This window comes from Carassius gibelio, chromosome B5, assembly GCF_023724105.1.
Source record: "Carassius gibelio isolate Cgi1373 ecotype wild population from Czech Republic chromosome B5, carGib1.2-hapl.c, whole genome shotgun sequence".
Lineage (NCBI taxonomy): Eukaryota > Metazoa > Chordata > Actinopteri > Cypriniformes > Cyprinidae > Carassius > Carassius gibelio.
In genome coordinates, this window is record NC_068400.1 from 25,751,001 (window position 1) to 25,777,407 (window position 26,407).

The 26,407-nt window shown below is 37.0% G+C and overlaps 2 protein-coding genes across 3 annotated transcripts in view; one reads left to right on the plus strand and one right to left on the minus strand.

Moving 5' to 3' along the window:
• Positions 1-1,002: 1,002 nt before the first annotated feature.
• On the minus strand, positions 1,003-7,620 carry fam81b (family with sequence similarity 81 member B). Its single transcript, XM_052556980.1, is given in 6 exon segments — positions 1,003-1,113; positions 3,297-3,334; positions 3,337-3,419; positions 6,424-6,533; positions 7,144-7,185; positions 7,615-7,620. Coding segments are annotated over 6 exon segments (390 nt in total).
• Positions 7,621-9,648: 2,028 nt separating this feature from the next.
• LOC127958168 (multiple C2 and transmembrane domain-containing protein 1) overlaps positions 9,649-26,407 on the plus strand; it is a 149,027-nt gene continuing 132,268 nt past the window's right edge. Inside the window, exon 1 of one of the 2 annotated variants that reach the window (XM_052556969.1) lies at positions 9,649-10,494. In XM_052556969.1, the coding sequence (XP_052412929.1) occupies positions 9,850-10,494 (645 nt within the window). In that variant the 5' untranslated portion in view covers positions 9,649-9,849. The remainder of the gene's footprint in view (positions 10,495-26,407) is intronic. The other variant, XM_052556970.1, reaches the window with a different exon arrangement.

The following is a 26,407-nucleotide window of genomic DNA, read 5'->3' on the forward strand; positions in this document are numbered from 1 at the left end:
AATTAGATATAAGCAGTCCTGCAGCCCAAAAAACATGAAAACATGTCTGCAAAGTAAATATAAATAACCAAACATTTTTATTTACAATTCAGTATATTCCAACTTGGCATGTCACATTTGGTTATATGAGGCATGCACGATTCAATGGTGTTTGGCCTTTTCTGTTTCTCATCTTTTCTCTTGTCCTTTGAGCATGTCAAGGAGCCATGTTTTTGTTGTATTGCTAAATACAATGACATTTTAAAAATGTACAAGAACCTGTGCCAAAAAACCCCAATAACATTCTATTTGAAGGAAATGTTTACAGCATGTCAACTCAGCTTTAAAACAATAATTAATTTCGTCTTATTGAAACTTTCCATATCAAAAACGTTTTTGTACAATATGAATATGATTAATGAAAAAAAAATACAAATGGTTTCCTTGTCATTTTACAAGTCACAAAAGTAATCAGTATTTATTTCAGAAAGCTACAGCAGATGTTTTACAGTCAGTATATATTTGAAGTAATTGTTTTGTGAAACTTGATATAGAATGTATCTGCTGTTAAGAATTTGCACCAGTTCAAATCTTCAAGAAAGTTGTGTTGTGTTTTTAATGTCAATAAATTAAAATCATTTTTTTTGTATTACATTGTTTATGGACATTGTTAATTGCCATTCCTTACATTAGTTAAGTGAATGATTCAATGACTCATAAATATAAAAGCTGCCATGGAGGCGGACCCTTTCAAATCTTACTATGCACACTTTGGGTATTAATAAGATACTTTAAGATACTAATAGGTACTGTTTTTTTAAATATAGTACAAAGGTTTACCTTTTGAAATGGCACTGTTTGCATTTAACAGTTTACATATATAAGAAAATCATAAGATGGATTGCCTGAGCCCTGAGGATTTCTGTGCCTGGCCGTTCTGGTTTGTAGACCTAAGTTTTTTTCTGAGAGTGTACATGTAAACAAATTATACCAGTGACTACTGAGAAGTGGCTTTAATTGCTCTTACTTTAGATCCTGTCGTTGGATCTTCTTCTGTAAATCTCCAGTGGCGTTCCTCTCAGAAATGAACTTCTCTGACAGTGACACCTCTAGTTTTCTTACATCCTGAGACAGCTGGCAGATGACAAGACAATAAAAAATACAGCTGTCATCACACTCACTTTACATGTCCTTCTAGCTCCAAACTGTATAAATCCATGCTGGTTAAAATTCTTCTATACAAATATACATTTGTTAACAAAGAATGTGTATTGGCATGTTTTGACGTCAGCGTTTATGGCAAACTTGTTCCCATGTGCATTTGACACACACACACACACACACACACACACACACACACACACAAGCTCCGGCTGTCCTCGCCTCCTTTCATTTTCAATTACCGTTATGGTGTGTGGTGCCCACTCCCCAGAGCTAATTCACTGCAATCGCTGTGATTTACTGTTACTCCCCACACAGGGACCACAGACTTCAGTATTTGGTTGACAATGCTGCAGTTTCCCCTGTGGAAGAAAGGCCAACACTCATGCAATTTCACATCTAATGCAGATGCTGGCTTGGTCACAATATTATTTATTTGTGTATGCCTATGTAAAGGTCTTACCATACAGGCTATATATATTTTTTAAATATAGTGATACAGGTGACAGCGACTGACAAGTTCTGCTATCTCAGTAGCATTCTCGCAGCTGATACCACAGTGGACTGTGACATTAGTGCGCATATCAAGCGGGTCCGCGACCAGCGCTTTAATAGCTGCAGGGTAGGACGGCTGCTGCCTGCACTGGATTACCTCGACCCCCCAATTTCCGTCCCCAGTTGCAAAGTCTTATGTTTATGGTGTATGTCCTTTTGTTGCTGAGGTGTTTTTCCAGTTCCCATACTGTACTCCCAAAAGGAACATAGTCTGGGTGTTGTTTTTTTTCTCTCCTCACTTCCCTAATGTTATGCTGTATTTCTTCCTCAATTCCCTGTCTTCCTGTTCTGTCTACCCCATTGTATGTATGTTGTGTATGTATGGACAGGTTGATGGCTAGTTTCACTGGTACTTGTGACTAGTGACAATAAAGGGCTACTACTACTATCTCGCAAAAGCCACCCCTGCCTTCGGGTGTTTGTCCAAGAGAATATGGGAAGAGCACAGCAAACGTTTGAACACTATTCAGTGTATAAGACAGTCATCCTCACAGTTCTATTGTATGAATATGAGACTTCGACCATATATCGCTGGCAGATTGCCAAACTTGATCATTTCCACATGAGCTGGCAGGACAAAGTCCCAAATACGGAGGTACTCCAGACCTGTGACATTACTGGTATTGAGGATTTTCTGGTTGCTACTCAATTAGGATGGGCTGGACATGTTGTATGCATGTCAGATCTGCGCTTGCCAACAAAAGGTTTTTGTGGGCAACTCCAGAGTGTTACACGCTCCCAAGGAGGTCAGTTCAAACGTGTTATGACCCCTGGCTCAAAGGAAGCAACAAAAGACAAGGGACACACGCAAACCAAATATTAAACTCAAGAAAATGTTTATTTACCACTAAATTAAAGTAATAGTAAATAATAAAATGAAAACAATTAAAGGAAATCACAATGTATCTATATTCATCAGTAATGTCAGTGTGTAAAGCAGAGTGCATGGTTGGAAGTGTAATACGATGTTGAGCCATAAAATGCAACAGAACAAGTCAAACAATACAAAGTCCCAAAGCCAAAACAAAGTCCAGACCAAACAAAGACCAAAGTTCCAATATCCCCAAAGTTCCTCCTTGGCTCAAGTGGAGAACTCTTTTTAAAGGAGCGCCTGAAGCACTGGTCATAGGTGTCTCCAATAGACTGCCAATTTGTGGAAACAAGTACCAAGCTACAATATCCAAGACCAACAGCAGAGGTCGTCACACAAGGATGACCTCCAATTGTCTGAAATTGTGCAATATGGACCCGAGTGATTTTGAAAACATGGTCACAGACAAGACCTTATGGTGAGCAAAGTGCCATGCTGCTATATATTCCTTTGAGTCCAAATGGACTACCAGAGCAGTAGACAAACGAAGACACCGAACGTGAAATCCTCCAAACTTGACAATATAGAGTCAGTTTATGTGTGGCACCTGTGGCCTCAAGGATTGACTTCTATTCTCACCGTCGGACACATCAGCAGCAACTGTGATGAGATCTGTCCCGTCTATACTATGTTCTTTGACATACACCTTGTTTTTGCAAAGTGTTGATGTTAAATGAGTTGCCTTTGCATTAATAAATGCTTTTCAATAGCCTGGACATTAACGTCTCACCCTGAGCTCCATGTCTTTCTGCTTCAGCTCCAGAGTGTATTATTCACTTCCTACTAGAGTTTCAGGATGTCCTGCCATCCAGCACTAACATCTGATGAAAGTTTAGCAATGCTAGCATCACATCTAAGACAAAAAGAAATTTAAGCAGTTTGGGTTTTACTGACATAGCAAAATATTCCATAATTTTGGCAACATTCATCTAAATGTGTAAACTCTTTCAAACATATTTTACAAACATATATCAGAAATGCTTAACCACTGGCCACTGACCTTTCAAAATAACCCTTTGGATATATTTAATTGATTTTCAATAATCAGTCTGTTTATTCGGTCTTCTCTTTATTTAACACAACCTTTATTTCAAGAAACCTTTGTTCATTTTGGTGTTTACGTATTGTAGTCATAAAACTGCTATTAAAACACTTTTGGCTTTTCAACTGGAAAACTCTTCTTGCATTGTGCAGCAAAAACATTTGCATTTTATGTTTAGTAAATTATCATAAATCAAATATTTATTCATCGTAATTAGAAAGTCATAGAAACTATTTAAAGCAACAGTTATTAGCAGTTTTTTTTTCAAGTAAAAACATAAAGTAGGTTTTTTCCATACAAGATACAAAGACATTATTCCGACATTTTCCTTACAAATGAAACAAAACAAAATTGTGGAGCATTGTGGAGCCTTTATGGAACTTTTTTTCCAGTTTGAAGATTGCAGTTTGAAATAATAATAATAATAATTATTATTATTAATTAATTGATAAAAAAAAAATAATTGTGTATATTGCAGTTTGACATTTTATCCTCTTAAAACGAATGACCTCATCTGCCACTGTAACTGTAGAATAACTCAGAAGATGGCAGAGAACTTCTGAATGGTCACATCTTGGCAAGACTAGTTTAGATGATTTTGATAAGGGAGGAGTCAAAGGTCATGCAGCAGGCCAACATCTCCAGGATCTCAGTTCGTCTTCTGTGTCTATGCCTTAAAGGTGCCCACTATCTATTTCCACATACATTTTTAGATAAATAATATTTGAATAAACAAAAGCCAAGAAGACATCTCTCTAATAAGTTCACAAGTTAACAACTAAGCTGGTTGTTTGAAAATATACATTCTAACGGTCACATCTATTTTCAGTTAATTTCAGTTTCATGCACTTTTAATTTGTATTCATTAGTTCCTATGTTTTTTTGTTTGTTGTTGTTTTTCCCGCTCTTCCTTTGTTGTCATGGTTACTGTGATTATTAGTTTGTTCTGTTCTGCTGTTTCTATTATTTCTCTCATTCGTTGTGCTCCTCAGTTCTTGTGCATTTCCTCAGTTCAGTGTCTTTACCAGAGTGTTTACCACTGGCTCTGCACCCATTTACCTAAATTTGTTACTTCAGACTTATGTGCCCTCTAGAAGCTTGCGTTCTGCAAGTGAACTTCGCTTGATTGTGCCATCCCAAAGAAGCACAAAGTCACTTTTACGGACTTTTAAATTAAATGTTCCCTCCTGGTGGAATGAACTCCCCAACTCAATCCGAGCAGCTGAGCCATCTTCAAGAATCGGCTTAAAACACATCTCTTCCATCTTTATTTGACCCTCTAACTTTAACACTCACTATTCTAATTCTATTCTTTAAAAAATCTAACTACCTTTCTAATCTTTTTGTATTCTATTTTCTTTTCATTTATTATGCAATTGTATATGTATGTGTGTGTGTATGTGTAAAGACCTCTAACTAGCTTGCTCTATTCTTTTATTTTTTTTTATTCTATCTGTTTTCTTTTTATTTATTATATTAGTTAAAACCCCATCCTACGTGTACTGTGTTAACCTAACTGAGACTTGTTATAGCACTTATATATTATTGCTCTTGTTGTTGTTTTTGATTGCTTCCACTGTCTTCATCTGTAAGTCGCTTTGGATAAAAGCGTCAGCTAAATGAATAAATGTAAATGTAAATGTACTGCTGCCAAGTTCAGTCTGGAACTTCTTCTGTATGTGCACACACTTGTGACACTTACACACATGAGTGATGATTTTATCTTCAGCCTCATTGTTATAAAACAACTTTAGCAAAACAATCATAATCATTTATTAATCACTCATACACTCAAAAAATAACTCTTTGAACGAACATAAAAAAATCATGGAAAGGATTTCCACATGATTAATTTGCTTTATTTCAGCATTATGCAATTCTGTTACTCCAATTTAATGTACTTATGTTGGGTCAACTTAATTTATTAAGGTTGATTCAACTTATTTACTATGGTTGGGCACAGCTTAATTTAATAGTGTCAGCCCAACTAATTTGCAATGTTTCGGACAATGTTTTTAATAATTAAGTTCATTTTACAAAAGAAGTTTAAGTAAATTTAACAAACCTTAATAGAGTCAACAAACAACAATCGAGTTAATTGTACCTGAAAATGTTAATGACGACAAAAAATTCATTCATTTAGACCTTTCTTTAATTACAGCTTATCAATTATATCACAAACACATTTGAAACACAAAGCAATATTTCAAACTGTTTGTATCTTTTTTTGTTTTGTTCTAAAACTTATCAGAACAACTTAATCGCTATTAATTGTATTACTCATCTACCTATCTAATGGTGCTACACTTCTGCAAGAGGATGACAGAATAACAATTACCCATAATACACTGCAGAAATCCTCAGCCAATGAAATGCAAGTCTGTGTTGGTTTCATTAATCTGTTACTTTTACACAACAATGTTATGTTGGCTGAACAAATAATTTTTAAGTAAAGCTGACAATACACACTTTTTTTGTTGAATGAACTAGATTAAATCAAGTTCACATTGTTAAATATTTTTTTTTAAAGTAAAGATAACATGAACGGATTAAGTAAAATTGGCAAAGGTGAAAGTAATTTTTTTTTGAGTGTAGTATTGTGAAATAACAGCCTCTTTGAATTCATGGTCATGTATTTACAGTTATGACTGTTTTTGGTGTAAAAATGGTTAACATTATAAGTTGACCTCGGGGAAAATAAAAGGAAAAAATGTAAGCAAAATGAGAAATCATTGTTTAATTAAAAATAAATTAGTTAAGCTAAGCTAATTCAAGTTAAGTTAAATATGGTGTAAATCTTGGTGTAAATAATGACCTTGCCTCTGAGATCCCCATACCCGTCATGTTCTTGTGATCCAAGCTCTTGACTGCAAAAGTTGTCCCTGCAGCAAGGTTGTCTCTCTCAGTAATCTGGGCTTCCAGGACCTGGGGAGACAGAAGATTGTTCTGTCCTCACGGTCATATAACAGTGTGATTGCTCATATCAGCTCTAATCACAGTTTGACAGACTTCAGCATTTTTCCATTATAATGCCAGAGTAATTATTAGAAGGATCTTGTTTTTTTTTATTTTTTTAAAACAGCTTCTAAATTTGATAATGTACCTTGAGTACATATTTTATCATTTTAGAGAGAAGGACAAATGTGGTTTAGCCCAAGCAATTAACCCTATATACCGCCACGTCACGTCATTTTTTTTAGGGACCAAAAAAAAAAAACCTAATTCTGGTTATGGTGACAAGTGAGCTTTGATTTATTTGATTCATTCATTTTTTATGCACATATTCTGCATAATGTATCCCATCGGGTAAATGGCTCTGCTGGCCAGCATCTTTCCTCAAATTGTACCTCATTCATCAAACATTGTAACATTTTTGCTTTCACACTACCAGTTATCATACTTGGGTAAACTTTTATAGTGGTTAATGGAAAATACAACTATAATATAATATAATATAATATAATATAATATAATATAATATAATATAATATAATATAATATAATATAATATAATATAATATATAGCATTTTGCACCTGGATGTCTTTGCTAGGCAGTTTGACTGATGTGCATTCATTCTTATAGATTATTAATTCACATTTTATAATATAATATAATATAATATAATATAATATAATATAATATAATATAATATAATATAATATAATATAATATAATATAATATAATATAATATAATATAATAATAGTAAGTATTTATAATTGTTAATTTTCTTCATGGCTTGTTCCAGTAGAATGCTCAGAGTTCCAGTTTGTTCATGCAGCATTCCATATGTTCTATAAGCATTTAATTCAAAACATAATTACACAACTAGCTCTCATTTGCTAGAGCTCCATTTGTTAGGCTTTTTTTTTTTTAAACTTAATCTCTTTATAAAACGTCAATTAAAGTGTAATGTGAACTTTTTGGGTGTCAGTTAATATTGTCAAATGTATAATATAATTAGTAAACAGAGCCTGAGAGCTATACTTTATGAAAGAAACATACAGCCATACTGTCAAAATGAAGCTTAATCAAATGCCTTTTGAAGCTGCAAGAATGCAGCCCTGTTTTCTCTTACATTGCATTAAATGTAGTGAGCATAACTCAAGGGCTCAAGCAAACAACATCAACTATCGATTATCTGCCGCTGAGTAGCTGTTTCAACCTGATGAGCTTATGAATAAAGTATTCATTTAGCAGAGGAGGATACTTTTGATTGAGCATTTACAGTTTTAATTTAGGCATCCATCATAACGTAGCAACAATGAGAAAAGAATATATATATCGTCCCCTTGGAATTATAAGGTTCTATCTACGTTCTGTGTAGTTTTGAGATATTGAGCTTTAAAGTTTTTGTGTTCCATAGACTTCTGTAGATAGAACCTTTTTGTTGTTTCAATAAAAAATCCCAAAATGTACACAACTTAAAATAAAACATCACATAATGTGAATAAATTGTCACAGAATAAGAATATGTGAATAACTCAATTTTGACAAAAATGTCAGATAGAACCTTATAATTCCAAGGGGACGATATCGGAAATTTTTTATCTTTCCTTACGTGTGAACTGTTTCCCTGTAGTCTGCGTTTGTTTAGTCTGATATCTTAGCTACTGCAAGGCATGTTCTGACAGGAGTGTGTCATTACTTGACAACTAGTTAATGTAGACAATCTGCAAATATGGTATTTTAAAAAAGTACATCTGGTTGTCTAAATATAATCTAATTACTACTAATTAACATTCTGTTCTTTAAATGATGACAGCTTCAGGATGATGCAGTTTCCATGCTATAATTGGACAAAAATGAAGTATTGAGATGTAAGCCAGACATCTCAGACTCCTCATTAATTCTCATGGGCTTCTCTGGCCAGAGTACCAGTAATGATTTCCCTTTAGTGATTTGTAACACATCTATTATGCAATAGCAAATGTACTCAGTATTCCCACGCTTCAAAGCCTAAGTCGTGATGGTCTCTTCAGGAGAATTGTTAATGTCCTAATGTGTGCTGTTACTTGCTGTGTGTAAAATCAATTTGATACACAAACATTTTAAACATCACAGCTCAAATTCTTCAAACAGACATGCCTTTACAGCAGCTGTTACAGCCTTTATAGAATAAAATAATCTTTAAAAGGAAATCTGAGTGGGTCTTATTGTGGGTGGTATTCTCTTGGCTTTGCCTTCACTTTTAAACCGATAGTATGGATATTAACAATGTAAATGCTAGTAATAGTTATGGGAAAAGAATATGAAAATGATATACAGTTAAAACTTGTCAACTATAAAGGTTTCTTTACACAGTCCATGTAAAGCTTATATGTGCATGCTCAAATTTTTGAGTAAATGTGCAATGGTGCATAAAAGCCCACTGAATTATGCCTGCTCAGATCTACCTCAGCTCCTACATCAAGGTAGTGTAATTGCTGTGTAAATGCATTTATGCCTCTGTGCCACATTAGAAACACAAATTCCACTCAGAAGCACTTTTCTGCCACCTTTGCAGTGTAAATTTGTAAAATGAGTTGCCTTACCTTGTATGTTAAAACATTTAATGTCATAATTTAAAAGACAATGTATACCTTATTGTAGTTGTATTGTAGTTATTTTGAAGTTAAAGGCTATATCTCATTAACATATATGTATATACACACACACACACACACACACACACACATAGCTACACACACACACGCACACACACACACACACACAATTTGTCTGTTATTATTGATATCCTTCTGTTGAGGCAGTTTTACATATCCGCTTATCTCCAAGTCATGTGTCTTTCAGGTGTGCCACCTGTATTATTATCAGCACTTTTTATAGTAACAAACAACAATATTTAATAGCTCCAATGGCTTGTTTTAACATTATGTAATATAATGACATACTATACGTAGACCTGTCGTGTAAAATATACACTCACCGAATTCCTTATAATTACTGACTTTCACCAGAGGGAGGCGTATATGCAATTATGTATTAGTGTACTGGTTATTTCTTAGGTTACTGTAAGGCCATTAAGTCATTAAAGAGTGAATCAGATGCACAGTCACGTTTATTTCACAGGTAACCCCTGTTGTTTGTTATTTTACCTCACGTTTTCTTCTATATGGCTGTTTTATTAAATGAAAACAAATGGTCCGGTAATAGGTTTTAGTGTAGACTTTTAGGTTAATGTGACGTGAAAGACACTCTGAATTATGTCACTAGCAGCAGCATCACCGGATAAAGTGAATGTGTTGTGAGTCCCCAAGTGTCATTTGCGATCGAGAGCACGCGCTCCTGTGCACTCGCCCGCGCGCTTCAGTGTCTCTGGTGCTCCGCGCGCTGACAGCCTGCTGCCGCTGTTGCTGCTGGACGGGAACCATGGAGGAGAAACACAAGGATGAGAGCGCCAAAGACCCGCAATCAACGTCCTACCAGAGAAGGATATGGAGGAATTTCCAAGAGAAGACCAAACCGTTTCTGAGCCCCAAACTGGGGTCCGTACGACGCAGCGGGGATGGTAAAAAAGAAAGCGGGTTGTGGATGTTTAAAAGAAAGAAGAAACAGGTCCTGGACCGAGTCTTCTCGTCCTCGCAGCCCAATCTGTGCTGCTCAACTCCGCCGTCGTTCGTAGGCGAGGGGACCCTGTGCGAGCAGCCGGACTCCAGCGCCGGTAAAGGGCTCGGGATCTCACCGCTGGCCGCTGCTGATGGAGCTTCTGTCAGTAAACCGGAGATTTCCGTATCCGCGCACGGAAGCCCGAAGCTGCTGGTGTCTCATCTGGTGATGTCCCAGCAGAAGAGCTCGTCCTTGGGCTCGACGTGCTTCGAGAAGCTGGTGGTGGAATCGGCAGCATCCAGTGAGGATGACCTGGCCAAAAACACAAGTGACCTGGTAAGTGTGGTTTTAAAACACAAGATTGCCAGGAAAATGACATTAACTGACGTGCAAATTAAATATTGTCTGGTGGTCTCGCATGTGGGGTATTTAGACAGCAGTTGACATTAAACATGTTGACTGATCTGTATAAGTGACGGCGGTAAAGTTAGTTTGACGTTTGACATTCATTAGACATTCGTATTGTTTTTTTTTTTTTTTTTTTAATTAAACTCTTTGTGGCTGATATGTTTTGAGCCCAAACTAACTCAGAAAGTCATACATACACGCCCTTTACATTGCACAAGGCTTAATTTCTAGGGGGAAAAATGTAAAAAAATTAATTAAACAATTTAAGTACGTGACCTTATAACATAAAATCCATATTTTCCACGTTTATTATAGGCTACTGTATCCACTTAAATTAATGAAACGCTGACACCACTTGAGATATAGTTATCAAACCAACTGTAAAATATTCTGAATATTATTCCCTATGATGCACAAGGCTTTGTTTTTTCAGATTATGCCTTTACTTTTTTATACAGTACTGAAAACATATTTTTATGTTTAATATACTATTCCCACTTTAATTAAACTCTGATGCCATTTGAGATAAAGATATCAATCCAACTGTAAAATATTCAGAATTTTATTCCATATAATTCACATGGCTTGGTTTTTAAGATTATGCTCTTATTGCTTTTATATACAGAACTGAATCCATATTTTTCATATGTTTAATATACTATATCCACTTTAATTAAGCTCTGACACCGTTTGAGATAAAGTTATCAAACCAACTGTAAAATATCTATTTATTTTTCCCTATAATGCACAAGTCTTGTTTTTTCAGATTATGTCTTTACTTTTTTTATATACTGAATCTATATTTTTCATATGTATATTATACTGTATCCACTTAAATTAATTAAACTCTGACGCTGTTTGAGATAAAGGTATCAAACGAACTGTAAAATATTCAGAATATTATTCCCTATAATGCACATGGCTTGGTTTTTCTGATTATGCCTTTTCTGTTTTTATATATAGTACTAAAAATACTATTTTATCCACTTAAATTAATTAAACTCTGACACTGTTTGAGATAAAGTTTTCAGACCAACTGTAAAAATATCTAAAATCTAAATTTTATTCCCTGTAATGCACAAAGGCTTGGTTTTCAGAATATATATATATATATATATAGATGTAAATCTGAATACATAAATGTAAATAGTGAATATATAAAGTTATAAGCCTGAATATATAGATGTAAATCTTAATATATAGTTATAATTCTGAATATATAAATGTGAATGTAAATTGTGAATATAAAAAAGTGAATCTGAATACATATTTATAAATCTGAATATAAATAAATTAATCTGTATAAATCCCGAATATATAAATGCAATTATGGATATATATATCTTTATCTTTATTATAAGGCATACCAATAGACTTGTACATCCTGTAAATAGTTATCAATGTAAATATTCTACTATATTAATTATTGTAGTGCATCTCGCTAATCTAAGCCCAAAAGAGAATTTTCCATCTACTTTAAAAAAGACTGGCTGTGGTGCCAAAAGGTCCTCACAGTCAGTGACAATGCTAATACCCATCTTTTCTCAGAGGGATAAGGGAATTGTCAACAACGGCATATGTTTACAAATAGAGATTGGAATGAATAGTAACAATTTCAGCAGCGGAAGATTGACAGTAATATTTAAAATAATTAATTTAGTAAAATATCTGCATTGATACATGTACAGGATACCTGTACATAGTCATACTGCTGTTTTAATTGAAAAAGCAAGAACATCTGCCTATTGATGTGCCTAGTAGTAAAGATGAAATGTAGATATATATATATATATATATATATATATATATATATATATGTATTTTTTTTTTCAGATTTGCATTTACTAAATATAAATTAAATTAATGCATTTAGCAAATGCTTTTATCCAAAGCGACTTACAGCGCATTCAGGCTATCAATTTTTATCTATCATGTGTTCCCAGGGAATCGAACCCCCAGCCTTGCACTTGATAGCAAAATGCTCTACCAATTGAGCTACAGGAACACTATTTATATACTAAAGATTAATAAAAATATATTGGGATTTACCATAATATAATTAGAATAAAAAATCTGTGTTCACAATTTATCTTTCTATAAACTTTACAAATATATTTTCAGGTAACTATATATATTCAGATTTTTTTCTATATATTTACAATTTACATTTATATATTCAGAGTTATAACTATATATTCACAATTTATCTATATATTCAGATTTGCCCTTGTATATTTAGACTTAAACTATATACTCTGATTAATTCCATATATTGTAAGAGAAACAGGTCAATTTAGCTCAAAGGGAATCATTTAAGATTTTAAAGGGAATTTGGACAGAATCCCTGTTTCATGGCTGATCACTGAGACGGCCAGCGATTCGCTGAATGAGCCGTTTAACATCAACTCTGCACTGGATATTAATATTCGAAGTATAGTGAAAACACTATTAATTAGCTCAGTAACAAGATCGGCAGTTTAAGACATTAACTTGTAAGCACAAAACACAAGATACTTCTCTTTTCAATATGAATAAGGCTTTATTAGATAAATCTAATACATATAAACTAATCTAACACATAAGCACACGCACTCACACATTCACACAAGTTGCAGGAAGAGAGAAAGTTAGGAAAGAATCGTGGCTAAGTAGCAGCAGGCGTGTAGGTCGAATCACGCTGGAACAGCACTCAAAGAACGCAAAATGTAATGACAAAAAGCATGGCTTAGAGCTAAAACTAAAAGCCAAAATTTGATAGTGTTCTGAGTGTTTAAACTGGCCTTTTGGCCACACCTTAAATGTTGTCTTGACCAATTAGATAATGTCTTTGCCCATTCATAAATCATATGTTATCTTATCAAGCACGTGGTCCAATTTTGGTCCAAATCCCCACTCTTGCAGGGTATAATTTTGGACATGATTCCTATAACAATAATATGATACATTTGACAAATAACTGATGGTCAGAAACATTTCAAGCAACAAGATTCAAACACACACATACTAAACATGAAAATGAATCCTTAAAGGGACAATAAGTAACTTTTTAGGTATTTTATTATCTAAAATCAATATTTTTATTCATAAATATGCCCTCAATGGTGTACAAATACCTATGCCATGTTTAAACTAATCCTTGTAAATGAAGAATTTATTATCTTTATATACATGGGACGGGTAGGTTGACGGAGGCTTCCATGTAGTTCCGCCATCTTGCAAAACTATAATAGCAGAGAGGGACAAAAAGTACTAAGCCAACGCGTTTCCACAGCGCGTTTTCGGTCAGAGCCAGAAACGCAGGTGCAGAGCAGTGAGAAGCGCTTGAAACTGCACCGGCAAGTTTAAAAGTCTGGATTGCATTCTTATTATGGACCATACATATGCGCGCCACAGGAGAAGAAAACATCGTCGCCAAAACAGTCAAAAGTAGAACGTAAAAGGAAACGTGACCGTAGATTACAGAAAACAAGAGTTAATGTCGAGGAAGCTTTTTCTAGGTGGAAAGAGCTAATGCTGGATAAAGATTTCAAAAGAGACGCTGAAGTGGCCAGTTTTCTTCTCGACAGGTAAGTCAGTGTTACAGTCTATATTATAATATTTTTTTTTATATCTAACAATGCATATAATTCAGAAAATATAACGAATAAATTAGACATAACTACTAATTACAATATTTCATGTTTTCCACAGTCAGTAATTCATACTGTAACATTCGTTTGTTAGTTGTCATGTTGCAGTTTGTTTGAAATAACACACCTGTTCACCTGAAGGAAAAGCCGACGAAGTGCTATTAGAATACATCCTGTCAAAGCTTTTTGGTACATATCGCCTACCGTAGATGCAATGCGCATTTGAAAAAGCGAGGCGCTGGAGAGCAAAATTAGTTTGAATGCAAAATACAATTTCACCACTAGATGGGAGTAATTCCTACTCAGTGTCCCTTTAAGCTTTTCAGTAGTTATTAAAAAGACACACAATAAGTGATTATAAACATGACAGTCAAATGTGTGGGTTACATATATGATATGGAGTTAAGCAATGGACTGGGATTCGTTTATAAATCTTTCTGAGTTCATTTTGGCGCATCTACATCTGTAAAAGACAGTTTCTGTGCCATTCTTTGACATAAGGATGTTCTGTGGAGTCCGTGCACTCAGTCCAAGGAAGGTATCCATTGCTGCCTGAAAGTTTCTTGCATGTTCGGTCTTTTCAGCGCACAGAGTTATTCAATTTAAATTCAATTCTAATCTGACTCCATTTTAGTATGATCTCATATTTAAGTTGAAATCAAATTGGTTAATTGTCTCTGATTATTATTCCGATGTTTCATTATTCTAGTTAACTCTTTACTTTATATTTAATCGTTCATTAGAAATCTATGTTGCTCAGGGTGTATCATGCCGGCCGATGTATACATGTACGCCACGATCACAAACTCTCCAGTCCATCATTAGGCCGAGGTTATGACTAACAATTTAATAGACCACCTCATGCTTGTCATTCTTTAATAGTGGTTCTGTTTATCCCCCTACAGTTACCTATGTAACAACTTAGTTACAGCTCAAAGGTAATCTCAATCAGAGGTTATGGCACTGGGAAATATGCTATTCCAACCGTGTTTTACCTAGCCCCCTATAATTAATCTAATTATATAACAACTTGAATATAGTGAGACAACAACCAGAGGTTATGCTAGTACTATGAAATATGCCCCGCCCCCATAACTGCATAACAACTTAACTAAAGTCAAGCAGTTAATCAGGAATCTTTAGTCTCAACAGATATGTCTTGTGCTCCATCTAGCCTGAGATTTTGTATGTACTAACTCTGGAAGCAGATTTGTGGTAACATACACCTTCACTTAATCTACTTGAGAAAATAATTTCAGAGTAAATCAAATGTAACGATTTATTATCAGTCAGGTAAGTATTATGACAATTACATAGCCAATTCGGATCATCACAAGACATCAACACAAGACATTGAATTCTCAAAGATGAATCTAAGAGTGAAAGATGCATACCTGACTTTTAGTGAAAACACTTCATACCATGGGCTCATTAGCCGTGTTTCCACTATCGAGCTAGGACCGGGCATGCTAGTGCGTGCCAGGGCCAGTCGCGTTTCCACTGTCACTTCCGGGGCTTGATCGTGCCTCGCCGGGGCTTCCTCGAGGCCAACGGCCAGGGTTTTTCGGCCCGATGAAATCCTTGGGCCAAAGCGGGCCAGCTGGGGCTAGAGGAGGGGTTAAGAACAAAGGCGGAGTTTCTCAGCGTCTGGAGAGCGTCAGCGCGGATCATTTCACAAAGATAACAGCTTTAACACCAGCATTAAAGACGTTTTAAAATAAGTTGAGCTCAAAACGCACTCTTAGTTAGCAGCAAGTGTTTGAAATAACTTGATCCGATGTGGATTATGATCATTAAACAAGGCAGAAATATTTATAAGCGATGTAAAAGACTATGCACAGTAAACATTAACGTTACCATAGTAAACATGGTAAAAATGACCGCTTGGAAAAATCAGACGTCAGCTTCTTATTCTCCATCACAATTGTGTATTTATTAAGTAACATTTTATCTGTCGTCTCGTTTCGTGAGTTTAGCTCCACGTTGCATATCATCAAAATATAATAATGATTTTTGTTCGGGAGCTTTTATAAAAATAGAGAGTCTGCGCTGAGGATCATTTCAGAAAGATAACAGCTTTAACACCAGCATTAAACACTTTTTTTAAATAAGTCGAGCTGAAAACTCTCTTTTAGTCAGCAGCGAGTGTTTGAAATAACTTGATCCAATGTGGATTATAATCACCATTCAAGGCAGAAATATTTATAAGCGATGCAAAAGATATGCACGCTAAACATGTTACCATAGTAAACATGGTAAAATATGACCGCTTGAAGAAATACGTCAGCTTCTTATTCTCTATCACAATTGTGTATTTATTAAGTAACTTAATATTATCTGTCACAAGCCTCGTCATAAAAGAATATAGCCTAAAGTTTTTTGTTCGGGAGCTTTTATAAAAATAGAGATATTATCATTCATTCTAAATGTGACGGCTACTGTGGCTAATAAACAGAAACAGACTCGACTGAATAAGCAGGCTATTTTCATGAGCGTTAAAAATAAATAAATAAAATAGAAATAAGTGTATTTATGTGTGAATAATTTTGAGTCCTGATAAATTAAAACAATATGATCAATGTATCACTTATTCTATAGTTAAAACATCTATGCTTTTGAATTTGAATATATAACAAAGCATGCAAACAAACTGCCGCTTTTGTCATCTTCGTTTTGTGATCGCGCATGTTCCAGGGACTTATTTCTTAGTTTTCTGATAACTTCTCTTTGATGGTGAAATTTTGAGGTTGCAAGGCATTGTTCTGAGAGGCGTGTAAAGGGCGTGTTTTAGTGACGCGCAGCGGTGCTTCAAGCTCCACTGTGGAAACCCTGCGCTATTCTGGCCTCGGTGCTACTGGCCCGGGGCTATGTGCCCGGCCCGGCCCGCTTTAAGCCCTGGCTCGCACTGGCCCGACAGTGGAAATGCGGCTATTCTGGCTACAGAAGGCCCTGATCCTCTTGCAACATTTCCTTAAGTATCTCAGACCAAGACAAATATCCCCCGAGATGGAGACAGAAACTAACAATTAGAATTTGCATTAACTCAGGTCCTAAACCTGGGTGGTTTGCACCTCAATGGGAACAGAAGGTAATTTACATGGAGGACCCTGGGAAAGGGCACTCCCATTACAGGAAGCAAACTATCTCTTAACTCTTAGGATCTGTGATATCTTTTAGTCTACTTTTGTAAGATTGAGAACATTGTACCATTCGCCCTGAGACTGTTCAAATGATACCAAACATGACTTGCATGACTATCACTTGCATTTATGTAGACCATTATATTCTACTATTGACCATTCTGAATGAGCTCGGTGAAGGGAAGGATGGATGAGGAGAAGGAAGGGGATGAGAAGGTACCAGTGCGTATGTGAAAGAGGCGTTTCCTGCACCTCCACTCTGTGGGGTGTCTCGAAGATGCCCGTGTTTGTATTATCTGTTTCTCGAGAGATCATGGAACTGTTGCATTTGTGGTTTACAGAGACTAAGAAGAAACTTTATTCATAATAACTCACAATTTTCACATTCAGTGGCACCTACGTAGTATTTGGGCACTTGAGCCACACTTCAATGTCACTGCATTAGCATTTCAAACCAACGGCATCTGCAAACAAATTCTCATAGGCCTTTATTAACTTTACTTTTCACAGCCATTTTTGCAAATACTCCTAACTAACTAGTGTCAGTGTCACTTGTGATGATTGTATGTACAGTAGTTATTTCCCCTCAAGTTTACACAAGTATCCTAGCAGAGTGACCACAAGATCATCAGAGCAGGATTCCCATGATACATTCTGTGACTTTCCCATGATTTTCCCAATTGTTTCTAAATACTGTATAAAGGTTTTATAACAATTGCAGTCTCGTCACTGTGCCCCAATCTGTCATGAATGATGGTCATTGCCTTAAGAGGCCTTAAATAGTGATGCTGTTAACATGTAGCAGCTTTTGTGGTTATCACACTTGAGATACAAATGTCCCAGACGTATGAAATGACACATCTGTCTTAATGAGGCTGTTATGTGCAACAAAACAAACTTCTAATTATTGCTTATCTGCAATCTTAGGTGCAACTAGTGAAGTAGTGTAAAGACATCATTTCTGGCCCTTCATTTCATTATTTTGTGAATCCCAATTGGTCACATTAAAAATGAATAGTCAGCAAGATCAGTGGTTGAATATTTAGAAGGTAGGAGTTTAAAAGTTTGTTTAAATATTTTGATGTAATGCTGCAGAAAGATAAAAAATATATAGGCTATATTAATTATTAAAAATACTTATATTAATATATTAATTATTTGAGGGGCTTATATTTATTAAAATTATGTATTAAAGTGAAGTGTGGAAAATGTACTCAACCTCAGGCCATCCTAGATGTAGATGAGTTTGTTTCTTCATCAGAAGAGAAATTGGAGAAATCTATTAATACTTACCAATAGATCCTCTGCAGTGAATGGGTTTCTGTCAAGAGTACCAACAGATAATAATAACATCACAATTATCCACAAGTAATACACAAGACTCCATCTGTTAATCTCTTATGAAGTGAAAATCTGCATTTTTGCAATAAATAAACTATCATTAAGATTTTTTAACTTTAAATGGCCTCTTCTGGCATTTGTTTACAATCGTGAACCATTTGAAATTTGATCTATGCATATTTCTCTCCAAATTCAAATGAGACATTTTCCCACAAGAAAGCACTGTTATGGAAAGAGGTGCTTTATTTATTTATTTTTGCGATGAAGAAACAAAATTATCTACATGGGCTGGTCAGCAATATTGCAGAATATTACCTTCTTCTAACTCAGAGGGATATATATATATATATATATATATATATATATATATATATATATATATATATATATAATATATATATTAAGATACCCAGGAATGTGAACTGCTGTGAGCGAGAGGAATTCGTCCTGGGCCCACACAAGGATCTGGTACGCTAGTTGTATAAACGGCGTGAGTGCAGACCTCTTTGATGGTTGATGTAAGAGACCACCGCTTTGTTGTCGGTGCGCACCAACACATGGTGACCTCTTAGGTCTGGGAGAAAATAACGAAGTGCACAAAGCACGGCCAGCATCTCCAGGCAGTTGATGTGCCATGTCAGATGGCGACCACTCCACAGACCACGGGTACGCGTCCGTCGTTAGCATAGCGCGGCGACAAGGAGCTCCCAGCACCGGGCCCTGGGACAAGAACCAAGGCTTCCTCCACATATCCAAGGCACGTAGGCAGCGCCGCGTGACCTTTAGCATGCAAAGTGGGTTTCCCCTCAGGGAGAAACCCCTTGGTCTTGAGCCACCACTGTAGGGGTCTCATGTACAGCAGGCCAATAGTATTCACGTTGGACGCAGCTGCCATCAGACCCAGCAATCTCCGTGACTGCTTGACAGTGAGTGACCGGCCTTCTCTCACTAAATGAGACTCACAAACAGATAGCGACTGACACACACAGAGCGCTTGCCGAAGACACAAGGCTGATTACCAGCTTCGCCGCTCATGCTTTTATGCTTCCTGGTCTCTGACGTCACCCACCTATGACGTCACGCCCTTGCTTTGGATTGATTATACATGTTATTCAGAGACGTCACACTGGACGCGTTCCCCAAACGTTCTCGACGCAGCTCGAGTTCCTGAAGAGGAACCAAGGTTTCTCTTCTTGAGCCATTCTTGAGTTCTTAGTTTTTGTGGTGTTGTGTGTTACATGCTTGGATATTAATTTAAAAAAGTGGAAGTTAACCAAATATATATATATTTTTTTTGCTTATTTCAACCAAGTGTTAACATGATCTAAATAGCCACTGCTGTTAGATGCCTTTGCTACATTATGTGGCAGGCATCTTTCTCTATTTGCAGGCATTCAAAATGTGTATTCTGGCAATTTACTTATCAACTGCAGTTTTTTTTATTATATATAGTTATATGAAGTATGTGTATATTAATATAATTATAGAAGTTCTATTAGTGGATGCTCTTAAAAGAGTGAAATAGACTTGATGTCACAATCAGCCGAACCCATGCCACCACATATGAAAAGAAAATGCTATTGAAATTTTTTGAAAGACAGTCTGAGATACTTTCATAAAATCTTCACCCCAAATTCAACAATTAAGGTTTTCTTCATATATTTTGAGCATCACGGAAAGTGAGTTTGCTGTGAATGTACAGTATATTCTCTGCTAGCATGTTTATTCTTTTTTCCCGTCTCTGGTCTCTGTTAATTTCCTGGTTATAGACTTTGAAATATCTACAGAGCTGAAGCAATACAACAAACCAACCCACATAGTATACAGACTTGGCCCACGTGTGGCCTCAAGCTGGCACTGCTGGCCTCCTGTCGGCAATGGCATGTACCCTTTCAGCCAAAGCTGGGCCATGTGTGGCAATGACGGCACAGCGGGGATCCGGCAAACAACATGAGGGCCGACTGTTGATGGGAGAAGTGTGGCCCAGATCAGTCCAGTGATATGTGGCCCAAATCAGGCTAAGATCTGGCAGAATATTATTTGACCCATGATAAACAAGATAAATACAATATTATATGATAATGGTTAAATGATTACATACATTTTAATGTACAGAGTAGTATTGTTAAAGGGGGGGGGGGTGAAATGCTCGTTTTCACTCAATATCCTGTTAATCTTGAGTACCTATAGAGTAGTACTGCATCCTTCATAACTCCAAAAAGTCTTTAGTTTTATTATATTTATAAGGGAAAGATAGTCTGTACCGTTTTTTCCCGGAAAAACACGAGTGGCTGGAGGCGTGAAGTGTGGGTGGAGCTAAAGAATCACAAGCGCAAGTAGGCTTTTGCGTTGAGAGCGTTTGGAAGCTGTGACATTACCGTAAGGAAAAAAACATCATCCAAAACAAACCAACTGGCTAACAGTCAGATTCAGCCGTATATTTATTATCCAGAATCAGAATCCAGAGGCTGAAATTTAACAAGAGCAGCAGCATCAACGACTACAGCAGGACGTCTCTAAGTAGTATGTATTGAAACTGTATACATTTGCTTAGCGGTTTTGGAAAATTACTAAGTTCCACTTTATGTCGTCTTTTTTTTTTTTTTAAGCTGTACATGTGGGAAGTGCAGTTTGATGACAACATCGCATGTTGTTTACTTGATGTGCTTTCGCGCCGATAGCTAAGATAACAACACAGAGATATTTGAAGCAGTTTTACTCACCGCCTGGGGTTCCAACACACGATCGTGACCCTTTTTCGTTGGGACTGCATTATCCTTAAGAAATAAACGATACGCAAATCTGGCGTCAAACTGGGCCTTGTTTGTAAAACAAGCATCTTCGAAATGCAGGGGAACAAACACAAACACTTGCACAATTCCGTTGATGCTCTGTAAAAATAAACTCCATCCACTGGTCCCTTAATGCTGTTTTTTTTTGGTAATCTGTGCAGGGTTGTCTTGTCCTGGCAACCAAAAACACACTTCTTTTGTGACATTTCACTCTTATCAGTGAATGTCTCTGCTATACGGGAGCGCGCGCTCTTCCGGGAGAAGTGCCCTTAGGACCCATAAAAGGAAATTCCGTTCCATCTAACGTCACACAGACCCATACTCAAAAAAAACTTTCCGAAACTTGTGACAAACCGGAAGGAGTATTTTTGGAACAAAAATACTCCTTCAAATGTACAACTTAATTTTTTAAACTTTGTCCATGTTTAGCATGGGAATCCAACTCTTTAACAGTGTAAAAAACTCAGTATGCATGAAATAGCATTTCACCCCCCCTTTAAAATGTAGTCTTTGAAATAGCAAGTCAAAACAGAATGAAACATTATCATTTAAAGATTAAGCAAATCATTCAAGTGCATTAAACTGCACTCAATTATAATTTTATTAAATTTATATTATTATTCTTGGTACAAATAATCTTTGAATCCTTACATGAAAAGAAAGAGAAAGAGTGTATTTAACCGTTATCATGCAATATTTATTTGGTTTACTATGGGATCTCTCTATAATAGAGAGTGGGGGGACATCATTTTTATTAGTATGCTGTCATGCACAAGCTTTAAATAAAATGATCATGAAAGTATTTTATTTTTATTTAAATCCTGTAGCCATTTGATACTTGGTGTGAGGAACAGATCCAAATTCAAACCGCATTCATTGGCGATATGTATCTCCTTGCTCTGTAGCTACAGTATAGTAACTGTTTAAAAATGTGCCGTTAAGAAGTTTTGCAACAAGTTTTACGGCAGCGATATCAAATGCTCATTGGCTCTTGATGATTTTCATCAGAGATTGCGACATGCTGTGTTTCCGGTGATGCATGTTTTGAAAGAGAAACGCGCACCTTGGTTAGTTCAGCCAAAAAATAAAATTATGTCATTTATGATTCACCCTCACGTCGTTCTAAACCCGTAAGACCTCCGTTCATCTTCAGAACACAGTTTGATATTTTAGATTTAGTCCGAGAGCTCTCAGTCCCTCCATTGAAGCTGTGTGTACGGTATACTGTCCATGTCCAGAGAGGTAAGAAAAACATCATCAAAGTAGTGTGACATCAGAGGGTCGGTTAGAATTTTTGGAAGCATCGAAAATACATTTTGGTCCAAAAATAGCAAAAACTACGACTTTATTCAGCATTGTCTTCTCTTCTGGATATGTTGTGAGCGTGTTCACTGTAATGAATCACTCGATGTAACTGGATCTTGTTGAACCATGTAATTCGTTTAATACTTAATTGTCAACTATTTATATAATTATTTAATCAGAAATGACAAGGTGAATCTGCTGTATGTTTGTAACAGCGGCACTAATGTGGTATGTGCGCTCTATTCTCTTGGTAATCTATATGTTTATTAGACTGCACTAGGCTCTTCTGTTCGGCCTGTTGAAAGCACATGAAGTGCTTGCACTAGAAAACCATTTTTTCCAATTACAGCTTGAAAGGCCTACATGGGGTTATTTTACATTAAGGAAAACTGTAATTTAACCCTACACATCGCTAGTCTGGTGTTTGTGGTATGACAACATGTTTAGAGAGGAACAGGTGAATATTTACAAGATAAAGGCTTCTCTTTATTAAATGTTTTAACATGGTAATTCAGCAAATAATTTGCAGTTCAATGGAAGTTATTAAGAAGAGATGGTCTAAATGCACTTGCAAATGAGGCCGTATGAAACACACCTCGCTTCTCATGTGAATATGTTTGTATGTCTCTTAAAAGGGCTAATGAATTTGAATGAGCCGTATCCTATAAAGGGCAACAGTGTCTGTCGTTGGGTTCAGTAAGCATTAGGTAATTAGGTAGATCCACTGGATACAGTGTGTTTTGGATTTCATCATTGTCATCAGAACAACTGTGGTGTGTATGTGCTGTTGCAGGACAAGTTGATCCAGAATGGATTGTGTAAGTACCTTATCCAGGTCATTGTGTGTTTGTCTGCTGTAGTGAAGCTCAGTATCTGTTCATTGTTTTGAAGAAGTTGTGAACATAAGTAATTAATTGTGGGGTTCTTTGTAGAAAATAAGGACATTCCGATTCTGATTTCAAATGAGATAATATATTACCACAGATGCGATTTGAAGTCACTCTTGTGATAATTTGTTATGACTTGTTTATAGGAGTAGAGGAAATCGTATGATATGTTGTAGCGAATAAAAGCTTTTTTAAAGAGGTAGCTATAGCAAATAGAAATATGAATAATATACTGTAATATACACATTTAAAAAGAATGGTTTCATAAAACTTCATAAAACACAAATGGTTTTTTAAACATTCTTTGAAACTTAAAGTTGTTCAAAAGGTTGTTCATAGTGGGGGGGGGGGGGGTAAAAATTATTTCATATTTATTCATTTAAATGTTCATACCCTTTTCCCATATTTCATATTTAGATTCATATTTGATTCATTATATATATAATTTAATAACAAATTTAAATAATCTTTGTTTTTCATGTTGTACTTTATAATATTGTGATACCTATTTGCAGAATTTAAAATGATTGTGTTATCTCAGATGTGGGTTTCTTGTGGTTGCAATGGGAGTTTTTAAGACAAGATGCTTGCCAGGTAAAGGTTTTAACCTATAATCTACTAAAAGTACTACTACACTGTACTTTTAACCCCTACAGCTGTTTCATTCTTGAATATGGTCTCAGTCTTGTTTTGTCAGACTGAATATGAACAGTTGTGGGCTGGTCTCTGAGGAAATAGCAGCTGTGGCAACATTGATCTTAATCTCTAAATTTCTTGGTAATGGCTGATAGTGGTAGTAATAGTGTTGCAGTGATGTAGTGTTATTGAGTTAAGTTGTATTGTATGGGGTGTTTAGCTGCATTCTCACACCTCCCTATATATATATATATATATATATATATATATATATATATATATATAAATATATATATATATATATATATATAAATATATATATATAAAACAGTCCTCCTATTCTCACTCTCTTAAAACTTAATTTTATCACATGATTTGAAGATTGCAACACACACCAAGGTTCCTCTTCGGGAACCCGAGCTGCGTCGAGCACTTTTGGGGAACGCCTTTGGCAAGAACAACTCTGAATATTGTGTGCAATCAGTTCAATGGAAGAGCGTGACGTCACGGATGGGGTGACGTAGCGACCAGGAAGCTATAAAGGCACGTGCCATGCAGCTGGCTTCAGCTTCGCGTCTTTCAGCAAGCGCTCTGTGTGTGCATATTCATAAGTCTGTCTTGTAAGTCTTATTTACTGTTGTCTGTCCAGTATCAGTAGACTAAAATGCCTAAGTCTAAAGCGAAGACCAGACATTTGAAGGGCGAAACCAAATCTCGCTATAAACTGTGCGTTCCTCCATGCCAGCGCTACATCATGGCTGGAGACACACATGATTTATGCGTGGTTTGCCTGGGGTCGAAGCACGCTGAGTCGGCTCTCGATGGAGCTGACTGTCCGCATTGTGAACGATTGCCAATGTGGACGCTCCGATCCCAGAGGGCTCTCTTCCAGGAGGGAGCCTTCGCCAGCGTTCCCCGCGGCTCTGGCCCCGCTTCTGCTGAGGCAGAGCAGCTGCTGCACTCGTGGGGTTCGCAGGTGGATCTGGCAGAGGGAATGGAGACGGGCCAGTCCTTATCTCCTTCCTCATCTGCTAGATCCGGCGCCCAAACCCTGGGATCGGAAGCACGCTCATCGGTTTCTTCCCCCCAGGGCGAGGGGTCGACACTCCTCCTCTCTTCGTCTGATGAGGTGGATGTGGAGACAGTTGGTAGGGATTCGCCACCCCTTTTGCCCCAGTATGAGGAGCTGCTGGAGGTGATTCTCTCCCTCCGCGCCACCAAAGAGACCGCTTGCGCGATTGGGCGGTCTATGGCAGCCTTGGTAGCCGCGGAGAGGCATTTATGGCTGAACCTGTCCCAAATTAAAGACCGTGACAGGTACTGCCTCCTGGACGTCCCGCTCCAAGCCTCAGGCCTGTTCGGCGACACAGTCAATACTGTCGTTGACAGGTTCCAGGAGGTTCCAGAGTTTCCTCCCTCGTCGCTCTTGTGGGTTATCTGGACGGGAGATACTCACACCACTAGCAGGCTCCTCATACCGCGAGGCTCAAAAGCTCTGAGTCGGGGGCTCCTAGAGTTAAATCTGATCTTCGTACAGTTATTAAAGCTAGGAAGTCCTCGACGAAGAGGTCCTGACGCCAGTACTCCAGTGACCTCGAGGGTAGCCCCTATGGGGTCAGAGCGGTGTCCACCTCATTATACGGTGCCCGTCTCTCCCCGGTGCCCTCTGGAGGCCGGTCTGCCAACCCTGCCAGTGTTTCAGGGTGCAGCGGCCTCCGGCGAGCGTCCCTCCCACCTCCCCTTCGGGGGCCTCTTACACCAGAGATCAGTCTTGAGGGACTGATTCCCTTAGTACATAATCGAGCAGCGTGGAAACTACCGCCAAATGTATCTCCTATGGGTCCTGCATACAGTAGAAAGAGGCTATGCTATTCAATTCGGCCATCCACCGCCGAGATTCAATGGGGTTACACTGACAGTCGTCGGCCCCCAGCAGGCTCTGGTTATGGAACAAGAAGTGAATACCCTATTAAGGAAGGAGGCCATCGAGGTGTTCTCTCCTCTAGACAGGGAATCCGGGTTCTACAGCTGGTATGTCATAGTTCCAAAGAAGGATGGGGGGGTTGCGTCCGATCTTAGACCTACGTCAGTTAACCCCTTTACGTACAAAC